Consider the following 12,638-nt stretch of genomic DNA (forward strand, 5'->3'; position numbering starts at 1 on the left):
GAGCCACGTGACCTGGGGGAGAGTTTCCTCCCGTTCCACTGCCTGCCCAGGCAGGGTCTCCTGTCCTTAACACCTGCCACACAGCGCCTCCGGGACCTCTGTCCTCCCCCCAGCCCCAGCTCCAGCCCGGCTCCCTCCTCCCCCCACCCGCCCTGGCTCCCTCCTCCCGGCTCCCTCCTCCCCCCACCCGCCCTGGCTCCTTCCTCCCGGCTCCCTCCTCCCCCCGGCTCCCTCCTCCTCCCCCCACCCGCCCTGGCTCCCTCCTCCCGGCTCCCTCCTCACCCCCAGCCCCAGCTCCCTCCTCCCAGCTCCCTCCTCCCCCCACCCACCCTGGCTCCCTCCTCCCGGCTCCCTCCTCCCCCCACCCGCCCTGGCTCCCTCCTCCCGGCTCCCTCCTCCCCCCACCCGCCCTGGCTCCCTCCTCCCAGCTCCCTCCTCCTCCCCCCACCCGCCCTGGCTCCCTCCTCCCGGCTCCCTCCTCCTCCCAGCTCCCTCCTCCTCCCCCCACCCGCCCTGGCTCCCTCCTCCTGGCTCCCTCCTCCCGGCTCCCTCCTCACCCCCAGCCCCAGCTCCCTCCTCCCAGCTCCCTCCTCCCCCCACCCACCCTGGCTCCCTCCTCCCGGCTCCCTCCTCCTGGCTCCCTCCTCCCCCCACCCGCCCTGGCTCCCTCCTCCCGGCTCCCTCCTCCCCCCACCCGCCCTGGCTCCCTCCTCCCAGCTCCCTCCTCCTCCCCCCACCCGCCCTGGCTCCCTCCTCCCGGCTCCCTCCTCACCCCCAGCCCCAGCTCCCTCCTCCCAGCTCCCTCCTCCCCCCACCCACCCTGGCTCCCTCCTCCCGGCTCCCTCCTCCCCCCACCAGCCCCAGCTCCCTCCTCCCAGCTCCCTCCTCCCCCCACCCGCCCTGGCTCCCTCCTCCCGGCTCCCTCCTCCCCCCACCCGCCCTGGCTCCCTCCTCCTGGCTCCCTCCTCCCCCCACCCACCCTGGCTCCCTCCTCCCGGCTCCCTCCTCACCCCCAGCCCCAGCTCCCTCCTCCCAGCTCCCTCCTCCCCCCACCCACCCTGGCTCCCTCCTCCCGGCTCCCTCCTCCCCCCACCCGCCCTGGCTCCCTCCTCCCAGCTCCCTCCTCCCCCCGGCTCCCTCCTCCTCCCCCCACCCGCCCTGGCTCCCTCCTCCTGGCTCCCTCCTCCCCCCACCCGCCCTGGCTCCCTCCTCCCGGCTCCCTCCTCACCCCCAGCCCCAGCTCCCTCCTCCCAGCTCCCTCCTCCCCCCACCCGCCCTGGCTCACTCCTCCCGGCTCCCTCCTCCCCCCACCCACCCTGGCTCCCTCCTCCCGGCTCCCTCCTCCCCCCACCCGCCCTGGCTCCCTCCTCCCAGCTCCCTCCTCCCCCCACCCGCCCTGGCTCCCTCCTCCCAGCTCCCTCCTCCTCCCTCCTCCTGGCTCCCTCCTCCCCCCACCCACCCTGGCTCCCTCCTCCCGGCTCCCTCCTCACCCCCAGCCCCAGCTCCCTCCTCCCGGCTCCCTCCTCCCCCCACCCGCCCTGGCTCCCTCCTCCCAGCTCCCTCCTCCTCCCGGCTCCCTCCTCCTCCCTCCTCCCAGCTCCATCCTCCCCCCACCTGCCCTGGCTCCCTCCTCCCAGCTCCCTCCTCCTCCCGGCTCCCTCTTCCTCCCTCCTCCCAGCTCCCTCCTCCCCCCACCTGCCCTGGCTCCCTCCTCCCAGCTCCCTCCTCCCCCCACCTGCCCTGGCTCCCTCCTCCCGGCTCCCTCCTCCCCTCACCCGCCCTGGCTCCCTCCTCCCGGCTCCCTCCTCCCCCCACGCGCCCTGGCTCCCTCCTCCCGGCTCCCTCCTCCCCCCACCCGCCCTGGCTCCCTCCTCCCGGCTCCCTCCTCCCCCCACCCGCCCTGGCTCCCTCCTCCCGGCTCCCTCCTCCCCCCACCCGCCCTGGCTCCTTCCTCCCGGCTCCCTCCTCCCCCCGGCTCCCTCCTCCTCCCCCCACCCGCCCTGGCTCCCTCCTCCTGGCTCCCTCCTCCCCCCACCCGCCCTGGCTCCCTCCTCCCGGCTCCCTCCTCACCCCACCCGCCCTGGCTCCCTCCTCCCAGCTCCCTCCTCCTCCCGGCTCCCTCTTCCTCCTTCCTCCCAGCTCCCTCCTCCCCCCACCTGCCCTGGCTCCCTCCTCCCAGCTCCCTCCTCCCCCCACCTGCCCTGGCTCCCTCCTCCCAGCTCCCTCCTCCTCCCGGCTCCCTCTTCCTCCCTCCTCCCAGCTCCCTCCTCCCCCCACCTGCCCTGGCTCCCTCCTCCCAGCTCCCTCCTCCCCCCACCCGCCCTGGCTCCCTCCTCCCAGCTCCCTCCTCCTCCCGGCTCCCTCTTCCTCCCTCCTCCCAGCTCCCTCCTCCCCCCACCTGCCCTGGCTCCCTCCTCCCAGCTCCCTCCTCCCCCCACCTGCCCTGGCTCCCTCCTCCCGGCTCCCTCCTCCCCTCACCCGCCCTGGCTCCCTCCTCCCGGCTCCCTCCTCCCCCCACGCGCCCTGGCTCCCTCCTCCCGGCTCCCTCCTCCCCCCACCCGCCCTGGCTCCTTCCTCCCGGCTCCCTCCTCCCCCCACCCGCCCTGGCTCCCTCCTCCCGGCTCCCTCCTCACCCCCAGCCCCAGCTCCCTCCTCCCAGCTCCCTCCTCCCTCCAGCCCCCGCCCTGACTCCCTCCTCCCAGCTTCCTCTCCCCCCCCCCCAGTCCTAGTCCTGGCTCCCTCCTACCCCCAGCCCCAGCCCTGGCCCTGGCCGCCGCCTCTCCCCAGCCCCAGCCCCAGCCCCAGCCCCAGCCCTGGCCCAGCTGCTGACACTTGAAACGCTGCCTCCTCGGTGCCGACACCGAATCCTTCAAGACTGAATTCCGTGCGGGCCTGGGCCTGGGCTCTGCACAGAAAGGTCGTGGTGAAGGGCAACACAAGACGACTCCCAGAGCCTGCTGCCCTCCTGGCCTGAGGGCCCTGAGCCCCCCGCAGCCTGCCAAAGAGGCACAGCATGTGGCCCCCACAGAGCCGGGCGGGGACCTGACCCCCCAGGGACACCTGTCCCTGGCACATCCCAGTGCTTGGTACATAGGAGTAAGCCATACTCCCCCCGCCCTGGGTACCTATCCCCACTCACAGGGGGAAACTGAGGCACAGTCCCCCAGCCCTGTCACCCACGATGGAGATGCAGCCGCCCCACTCACAATGGAGATCCAGCCCTCCAGCCCCATCACTCACAAAGGAGATGCAGCCCCCCAGACCCCCCACTCACAAAGGAGATGCAGCCCCCCCAGCCCCCCCACTCACGAAGGAGATGCAGCCCCCCAGCCCCATCACTCACGAAGGAAATGCAGCCCCCCAGCCCCCCCCACTCACAAAGGAGATGCAGCCCCCCAGCCCCTGACTCACAACAGAGATGCAGCCCCCCAGACCCCCCACTCACAAAGGAGATGCAGCCCCCCAGCACCCCCCACTCACAAAGGAGATGCAGCCCCCCAGCACCCCCCACTCACAAAGGAGATGCAGCCCCCCAGCCCCTGACTCACAACAGAGATGCAGCCCCCCAGACCCCCCACTCACAAAGGAGATGCAGCCCCCCAGCCCCCCCACTCACAAAGGCGATGCAGCCCCCCCAGCCCCCCCACTCACGAAGGAGATGCAGCCCCCCAAGCCCCCCATCACTCACAAAGGCGATGCAGCCCCCCCAGTCCCCCCACCACTCACGAAGGAGATGCAGCCCCCCCAGCCCCTCCCCCATCACTCAGGAAGGAGATGCAGCCCCCCCAGCCCCCCATCACTCACAAAGGCGATGCAGCCCCCCCAGCCCCCCCACCACTCACGAAGGAGATGCAGCCCCCCCAGCCCCTCCCCCATCACTCAGGAAGGAGATGCAGCCCCCCCAGCCCCCCATCACTCACGAAGGAGATGCAGCCCCCCAGCCCCCCCATCACTCACGAAGGAGATGCAGCCCCCCAGCCCCCCCATCACTCACGAAGGAGATGCAGCCCCCCAGCCCCCCATCACTCACGAAGGAGATGCAGCCCCCCCAGCCCCCCCATCACTCACGAAGGAGATGCAGCCCCCCCTGCCCCCCATCACTCACGAAGGAGATGCAGCCCCCCCATCACTCACGAAGGAGATGCAGCCCCCCCAGCCCCCCCATCACTCACGAAGGAGATGCAGCCCCCCCAGGCCCCCCCATCACTCACGAAGGAGATGCAGCCCCCCAGCCCCTCCCATCACTCACGAAGGAGATGCAGCCCCCCAGGCCCCCCCATCACTCACGAAGGAGATGCAGCCCCCCAGCCCCCCCATCACTCACGAAGGAGATGCAGCCCCCCAGCCCCCCATCACTCACGAAGGAGATGCAGCCCCCCAGCCCCCCCATCACTCACGAAGGAGATGCAGCCCCCCAACCCCCCCATCACTCACGAAGGAGATGCAGCCCCCCCAGCCCTCCCATCACTCACAAAGGAGATGCAGCCCCCCAGCCCCCCCATCACTCACGAAGGAGATGCAGCCCCCCAGCCCCCCCATCACTCACGAAGGAGATGCAGCCCCCCAGCCCCTCCATCACTCACGAAGGAGATGCAGCCCCCTCAGCCCCCCGATCACTCACGAAGGAGATGCAGCCCCCCAGCCCCCCCATCACTCACGAAGGAGATGCAGCCCCCCAGCCCCCCCATCACTCACGAAGGAGATGCAGCCCCCCAGCCCCCCCCATCACTCACGAAGGAGATGCAGCCCCCCAGCCCCCCCATCACTCACGAAGGAGATGCAGCCCCCCAGCCCCCCCATCACTCACGAAGGAGATGCAGGCCGCCAGCAGCAGGATTCGCACCAGCAGGTCCTCAAACTGTTCTACGACCAGCTCCCAAAGGGACTTTCCTGGGGAGATGGGCAGAGTCAGGGGCAGGAGGCTCAGCCCACGCATCCCACCCCTACTTTCCTTGGCAGGGGATAGGGGGGCAGAGACAGGGAAACTGAGGCACGGGCCCCCCGGGCCTGTCCTGGAGTCACCCATCTATGGAAGGGTCTGTCAGGATATGATAGCCCCCGAATCCCTGGAGACAGGGGCCTAATGGAGGGGCCGTGGGCCCGGAGGCAGGGGCTAGCGGAGGGGCTCTGGGCCCTGGGGGCAGGGGGCTAGCGGAGGGGCCGTGGGCCCTGGGGGCAGGGGCTAGCGGAGGGGCCGTGGGCCCTGGGGGCAGGGGGCTAGCGGAGGGGCCGTGGGCCCTGGGGGCAGGGGCTAGCGGAGGGGCTCTGGGCCCTGGGGGCAGGGGCTAGCGGAGGGGCCGTGGGCCCTGGGGGCAGGGGGCTAGCGGAGGGGCCGTGGGCCCTGGGGACAGGGGCTAGCGGAGGGGCCGTGGGCCCTGGGGGCAGGGGGCTAGCGGAGGGGCCGTGGGCCCTGGGGGCAGGGGCTAGCGGAGGGGCTCTGGGCCCTGGGGACAGGGGGCTAGCGGAGGGGCCGTGGGCCCTGGGGGCAAGCGGAGGGGCCGTGGGCCCTGGGGGCAGGGGCTAGCGGAGGGGCTCTGGGCCATGGGGGCAGGGGGCTAGCGGAGGGACCGTGGGCCCTGGGGGCAGGGGCTAGCGGAGGGGCTCTGGGCCCTGGGGGCAGGGGGCTAGCGGAGGGGCCGTGGGCCCTGGGGGCAGGGGCTAGCGGAGGGGCCGTGGGCCCTGGGGACAGGGGGCTAGCGGAGGGGCCGTGGGCCCTGGGAGCAGGGGGCTAGCGGAGGGGCTCTGGGCCCTGGGGGCAGGGGCTAGTGGAGGGGCTCTGGGCCCTGGGGGCAGGGGGCTAGCGGAGGGGCTCTGGGCCCTGGGGGCAGGGGCTAGTGGAGGGGCTCTGGGCCCTGGGGGCAGGGGGCTAGCGGAGGGGCTCTGGGCCCTGGGGGCAGGGGCTAGCGGAGGGGCCGTGGGCCCTGGGGACAGGGGGCTAGCGGAGGGGCCGTGGGCCCTGGGAGCAGGGGGCTAGCGGAGGGGCTCTGGGCCCTGGGGACAGGGGGCTAGCGGAGGGGCCGTGGGCCCTGGGGACAGGGGGCTAGCGGAGGGGCCGTGGGCCCTGGGGGCAGGGGGCTAGCGGAGGGGCTCTGGGCCCTGGGGGCAGGGGCTAGCGGAGGGGCTCTGGGCCCTGGGGGCAGGGGGCTAGCGGAGGGGCCGTGGGCCTGGGGGCAGGGGGCTAGTGGAGGGGCTCTGGGCCCTGGGGGCAGGGGGCTAGCGGAGGGGCTCTGGGCCCTGGGGGCAGGGGCTAGCGGAGGGGCCGTGGGCCCTGGGGACAGGGGGCTAGCGGAGGGGCCATGGGCCCTGGGAGCAGGGGGCTAGTGGAGGGGCTCTGGGCCCTGGGAGCACGGGGCTAGTGGAGGGGCTCTGGGCCCTGGGGGCAGGGGCTAGCGGAGGGGCTCTGGGCCCTGGGGGCACGGGCTAGCGGAGGGGCCGTGGGCCCTGGGGGCAGGGGACTAGCGGAGGGGCTCTGGGCCCTGGGGGCAGGGGGCTAGCGGAGGGGCTCTAGGCCCTGGGGGCAGGGGGCTAGCGGAGGGGCCGTGGGCCCTGGGGGCAGGGGGCTAGCGGAGGGGCCGTGGGCCCTGGGGGCAGGGCTAGCGGAGGGGCCGTGGGCCCTGGGGACAGGGGGCTAGCGGAGGGGCCATGGGCCCTGGAGCAGGGGCTAGTGGAGGGGCTCTGGGCCCTGGGGACAGGGGGCTAGCGGAGGGGCCATGGGCCCTGGGAGCAGGGGCTAGTGGAGGGGCTCTGGGCCCTGGGGGCAGGGGGCTAGCGGAGGGGCTCTGGGCCCTGGGGGCACGGGCTAGCGGAGGGGCCCTGGGCCCTGGGGGCAGGGGACTAGCGGAGGGGCTCTGGGCCCTGGGGGCAGGGGGCTAGCGGAGGGGCCGTGGGCCCTGGGGGCAGGGGGCTAGTCGAGGGGCTCTGGGCCCTGGGGGCAGGGGGCTAGCGGAGGGGCTCTGGGCCCTGGGGGCAGGGGGCTAGCAGAGGGGCCGTGGGCCCTGGGGACAGGGGGCTAGCGGAGGGGCCGTGGGCCCTGGGGGCAGGGGCTAGCGGAGGGGCCGTGGGCCCTGGGGGCAGGGGGCTAGCGGAGGGGCCGTGGGCCCTGGGGACAGGGGGCTAGCGGAGGGGCCGTGGGCCCTGGGGGCAGGGGGCTAGCGGAGGGGCCGTGGGCCCTGGGGACAGGGGGCTAGCGGAGGGGCCGTGGGCCCTGGGGGCAGGGGCTAGCAGAGGGGCCATGGGCCCTGGGGGCAGGGGGCTAGTGGAGGGGCTCTGGGCCCTGGGGGCAGGGGCTAGCGGAGGGGCCGTGGGTCCTGGGGGCAGGGGGCTAGCGGAGGGGCCGTGGGCCCTGGGGGCAGGGGCTAGCGGAGGGGCTCTGGGCCCTGGGGGCAGGGGCTAGCGGATGGGCTCTGGGCCCTGGGGGCAGGGGCTAGCGGAGGGGCCGTGGGCCTGGGGGTAGGGGCTAGCGCAGAAGGGGCTGGCTAAGGGGTCTGAGTCAGGGAGGGGGCTGGGGCTAGCGGAGGGGCCGTGGGCCTGGGGGCAGGGGCTAGCGGACGGGGCCGTGGGCCTGGGGGCAGGGGCTAGTGGAGGGGCTCTGGGCCCTGGGGGCAGGGGCTAGCGGAGGGGCCGTGGGCCTGGGGGCAGGGGCTAGCAGAGGGGCTCTGGGCCCTGGGGACAGGGGGGTAGCGGAGGGGCCGTGGGCCTGGGGGCAGGGGGCTAGCGGAGGGGCTCTGGGCCCTGGGGGCAGGGGGGTTGCGGAGGGGCTCTGGGCCCTGGGGGCAGGGGGCTAGCGGAGGGGCCGTGGGCCTGGGGGCAGGGGCTAGCGCAGAAGGGGCCCTGGGGGCAGGGGCTAGCGGAGGGGCCGTGGGCCTGGGGGCAGGGGCTAGCGCAGAAGGGGCCCTGGGGGCAGGGGCTAGCGGAGGGGCTCTGGGCCCTGGGGGCAGGGGCTAGCGGAGGGGCCATGGGCCTGGGGGTAGGGGCTAGCGGAGGGGCCGTGGGCCTGGGGGCAGGGGCTAGCAGAGGGGCTCTGGGCCCTGGGGACAGGGGGGTAGCGGAGGGGCTCTGGGCCCTGGGGGCAGGGGGCTAGCGGAGGGGCTCTGGGCCCTGGGGGCAGGGGGCTAGCGGAGGGGCTCTGGGCCCTGGGGACAGGGGGGTAGCGGAGGGGCCGTGGGCCTGGGGGCAGGGGGCTAGCGGAGGGGCCGTGGGCCTGGGGGCAGGGGGCTAGCCGAGGGGTCTGGGCCCTGGGGGCAGGGGGCTAGCGGAGGGGCTCTGGGCCCTGGGGACAGGGGGGTAGCGGAGGGGCCGTGGGCCCGGGGGGCAGGGGGCTAGCAGAGGGGCTCTGGGCCCTGGGGACAGGGGGCTAGCGGAGGGGCCGTGGGCCTGGGGGCAGGGGCTAGCGGAGGGGCCGTGGGCCTGGGGGCAGGGGCTAGCAGAGGGGCTCTGGGCCCTGGGGGCAGGGGGCTAGCGGAGGGGCCGTGGGCCCTGGGGGCAGGGGCTAGCGGAGGGGCTCTGGGCCCTGGGGGCAGGGGGCTAGCGGAGGGGCTCTGGGCCCTGGGGACAGGGGGGTAGCGGAGGGGCCGTGGGCCGGGGGACAGGGGGGTAGCAGAGGGGCCGTGGGCCTGGGGGCAGGGGGCTAGCGGAGGGGCTCTGGGCCCTGGGGGCAGGGGGCTAGCGGAGGGGCCGTGGGCCTGGGGGCAGGGGCTAGCGCAGAAGGGGCTGGCTAAGGGGTCTGAGTCAGGGAGGGGCTGGGGCTGGCTGCAGGAGTGCAGGCGGGAGGTTCTGCGGCTCAGACTCACCTTCCTCGGCCGGGAGCTCTGTCGTGGAGGCGGCAGGGAAGAAAAGAAGAGGCTGATTAGTGCGGCAGCGGGCGCGAGTGGAGACCCCCGGCAGGCCAAGGGGAGATGCCACCCCAAGTGGGAGCACTGGCTGCAGCCATTCCCGGGGGCAGCGCCCAGGCCAGGGCCGAGTGGGGCGCACAGCCTGCGGGGGGCACACCCGGGGAAGGGGCTCGGGGAGCAATGTGGGGCTCCCAGCAGGTATCTGGAGTGGACCGGGGGGCGCGGGGCTGCCGAGACACGGTACCGAGCACTGGGGCTGCACAGACACGCATAGAATGGGGTGCACGTGTGCCCTCACACGGAAACATGCCCTCACACACCATGGACACGCCTGCTCACATGTGAACGCGCCCACACACACCTACACGCACAAACACACCCCCGCGCACACATACATGCACAAACACACCCACATAAATACCTTAGCACACACTCGCGCGCACACACAAGCACACATCCACAAGCACAAACACACCCGCACACACATACAAACACACCTGCGTGCACAGAAACACACCCGCACATGCACACACACATATGCACACTGCCGCACGCACACAGACACCCCCCCACAAACACACGCACACAAAAACACAAACATACCCGCACATACTCACAAACACCCCACACACAAACACCTGCACACATGTGAACATACCCACACAAATACACAAACACACACACAACCCCACACGCAGACACACGAACACACACAAACACTTCCCCACAACCACACACAAACACACCTGCACACACAAGAACACTCACACCCCACACATAAACACCCCCTTCGCATACATACAAATACACCTGCACACACGTGAACCCACCTGCACACACATTGACATGCCTGACACATACGTGCACATGCCCAGAGACAACCATGTCTGTGCCCTGGCTCACATGTACCCAGTCACATTCCAGTACTCGTGCCCAAGCACCAAACCCAGCAGGCAAGGGAAGGATGGGTGGGGGGGGCTAGGAGGGACCCTGCACTGCGGGTAGGTTTGTGCCACCCGTCACTTCCTCCCACACATCCAGGCCCGGTACCGGCCATTCTGCCCGCCGGCATTAACTGCTCCCCATTAACCCTGTGCCGGCAGAGGGAAGGATGCCCCCGTCCCACATAGCAGCTCTGGTGTCTAATCCGTTCCCAAGGGAATTACAGGCAGGTATTCTTAGCCAAGGGCAGCTGTCTCGTCCCCAGGATGGCTGGGCCTTGCCTGTGTCTGCATCTTTGGTCGCTCTGAGATAAGTTCCCATCCTGACTCCGGTACGCGCTCCCCGGTCTACACACGGCTCCCCTGGTCTATACGCCGCTCCCCTGGTCTATACGCAGCACCCCAGGCTGAGATACGCTGCTCCCCGGGTCTATACGCTGCTCCCTCGGCCTACACATGGCTCCCCTGGTCTATACGCCGCTCCCCTGGTCTATACACAGCACCCCAGGCTGAGATACACTTCTCCCCGGGTCTATACACCGCTCCCCTGGTCTATACGCAGCACCCCAGGCTGAGATACTCTGCTCCCCGGGTCTATACGCTGCTCCCTCGGCCTACACACGGCTCCCCTGGTCTATACGCAGCACCCCAGGCTGAGATACGCCGCTCCCCTGGTCTATACACTGCTCCCCCAGCCTACACATGGCTCCCCTGGTCTATACGCAGCACCCAGGCTGAGATACGCCGCTCCCCTGGTCTATTACGCCGCTCCCCCGGCCTACACATGGCTCCCCTGGTCTATACGCAGCACCCCAGGCTGAGATACACCGCTCCCCTGGTCTATACGCCGCTCCCCTGGTCTATACGCAGCACCCAGGCTGAGATACGCTGCTCCCGGGTCTATACGCCGCTCCTCTGGTGTATATGCAGCACCCCAGGCTGAGATACGCCGCTCCCTGGTCTATACGCTGCTCCCCCGGCCTACACATGGCTCCCCTGGTCTATACGCAGCACCCCAGCTGAGATACGCCGCTCCCCTGGTCTATACGCCGCTCCCCCGGCCTACACATGGCTCCCTAGTCTATACGCAGCACCCCAGGCTGAGATACGCCGCTCCCCGGGTCTATACGCCGCTCCTCTGGTGTATACGCAGCACCCCAGGCTGAGATACGCCGCTCCCCTGGTCTATACACTGCTCCCCTGGCCTACACGCAGCACCCAGGCTGAGATATGCCACTCCCCTGGTCTATACGCCGCTCCCCCGGCCTACACACGGCTCCCCTGGTCTATACGCAGCACACCAGGCTGAGATACGCCGCTCCCCTGGTCTATACGCAGCACCCCAGGCTGAGATACGCCGCTGCCCAGGTCTACACGCCGCTCTGCTGGTCTACACATGGCTCCTCTGGTCTATACGCAGCACTCAGGCTGAGATATGCCACTCCCCTGGTCTATACGCCGCTCCCCTGGTCTATACGCCGCTCCCCGGCCTACACGCGGCTCCTCTGGTCTATATGCAGCACCCAGGCTGATATACGCCACTCCCCTGGTCTACACGTTGCTCCCCGGGTCTATACGCCGCTCCCCATGTCTATATGCAACACCCAGCTGAGATACACCGCTCCCCGGGTCTATATGCCGCTCACTGGTCTATATGCAGCACCCAGGCTGAGATACACCGCTCTCCGGGTCTATACACCGCTCCACTGGTCTATATGCAGCACCCCAGGCTGATATACGCTGCTCCCCTGGTCTATACACTGCTCCCCCGGCCTACACACGACTCCCCTGGTCTATATGCAGCACCCAGGCTGAGATACGCCGCTCCCCTGGTCTATACGCCGCTCACTGGTCTATATGCAGCACCCAGGCTGAGATACGCCGCTCCCCGGGTCTATACGCCGCTCCACTGGTCTATATGCAGCACCCCAGGCTGATATACGCTGCTTCCCTGGTCTATACACCGCTCCACTGGTCTATATGCAGCACCCAGGCTGAGATACGCCGCTCCACGGGTCTATACGCCGCTCCACTGGTCTATATGCAACACCCCAGGCTGAGATACGTTGCTCCCCAGGTCTACATGCCGCTCTGCTGGTCTACACACGGATCTTCTGGTCTATATGCAGCACCCAGGCTGAGATACACCGCTCCCCGGGTCTATACGCCGCTCCACTGGTCTATATGCAGCACCCAGGCTGAGATACGCTGCTCCCCGGGTCTATACGCCACTCCCGGCCTACACACAGCTCCTCTGGTCTATGAGCAGCACCCAGGCTGATATACGCTGCTCCCCTGGTCTACATGCCGCTCCCTTGGTCCAGAAGAGGCTCCATGGGCTGTGATATGTAGCTCCCTGGTATACATGCAACTTCCCTGGCCTAGAGGCTGTTCCTCTGGTCTATATGTGGTTACCCAGGCCTAAAAGTGGCTCTCTTGGTCCATACACGGCTCCCCCATCCTATACATGGCTCCTTTGGTCTATACACAGCTCCTGGTCTATATGCATCTCTCTGGGGATATGCGTCCCCTGGTCTATACGCAGCTCTCTGGGCCTATATGCAGGCCCCCAGTACATACAAAGCTACCTGGGCCTATATGAAGCTTCACTCATCCATGTGCGGCTCTCCTAGTCTACACATGGCTCCTCGGGCTGCAGTAGACAGCTCCAGGAGCCCTGCTGAGTCCTGCCTGGCACCTGGCTCTCCTCTCTCTCTCCGTCCTTCCCAAGGCCCGGCGGCTTCTGCCAGCCTCTCTGTGTCTTCCATTCCATCCCTGCCACAGTGTGTCCAGCCTCCGCGGACACCTGGGCCAGTTCCGCCCTGCACCTGCCTCTTTCTGGCTCCCCAGCCTCTCTGTGTCTTCC

General features: G+C 70.3%; 1 protein-coding gene across 2 annotated transcripts in view; it reads right to left on the reverse strand.

Moving 5' to 3' along the window:
• Positions 1 to 12,638, reverse strand: part of ATP2A1 (ATPase sarcoplasmic/endoplasmic reticulum Ca2+ transporting 1) — a 126,304-nt gene that overhangs the window by 113,222 nt on the left and 444 nt on the right. For both annotated transcript variants that reach the window (XM_075914532.1, XM_075914533.1), the window contains exons 2-3: positions 8,790 to 8,807; positions 4,808 to 4,890 (exon numbers count right to left, since the gene is read on the reverse strand). In XM_075914532.1, the coding sequence (XP_075770647.1) occupies positions 4,808 to 4,890; positions 8,790 to 8,807 (101 nt within the window). The remainder of the gene's footprint in view (positions 1 to 4,807; positions 4,891 to 8,789; positions 8,808 to 12,638) is intronic.

Source organism: Pelodiscus sinensis, unplaced genomic scaffold (genome assembly GCF_049634645.1).
Source record: "Pelodiscus sinensis isolate JC-2024 unplaced genomic scaffold, ASM4963464v1 ctg116, whole genome shotgun sequence".
NCBI classification, from domain to species: Eukaryota; Metazoa; Chordata; order Testudines; family Trionychidae; genus Pelodiscus; species Pelodiscus sinensis.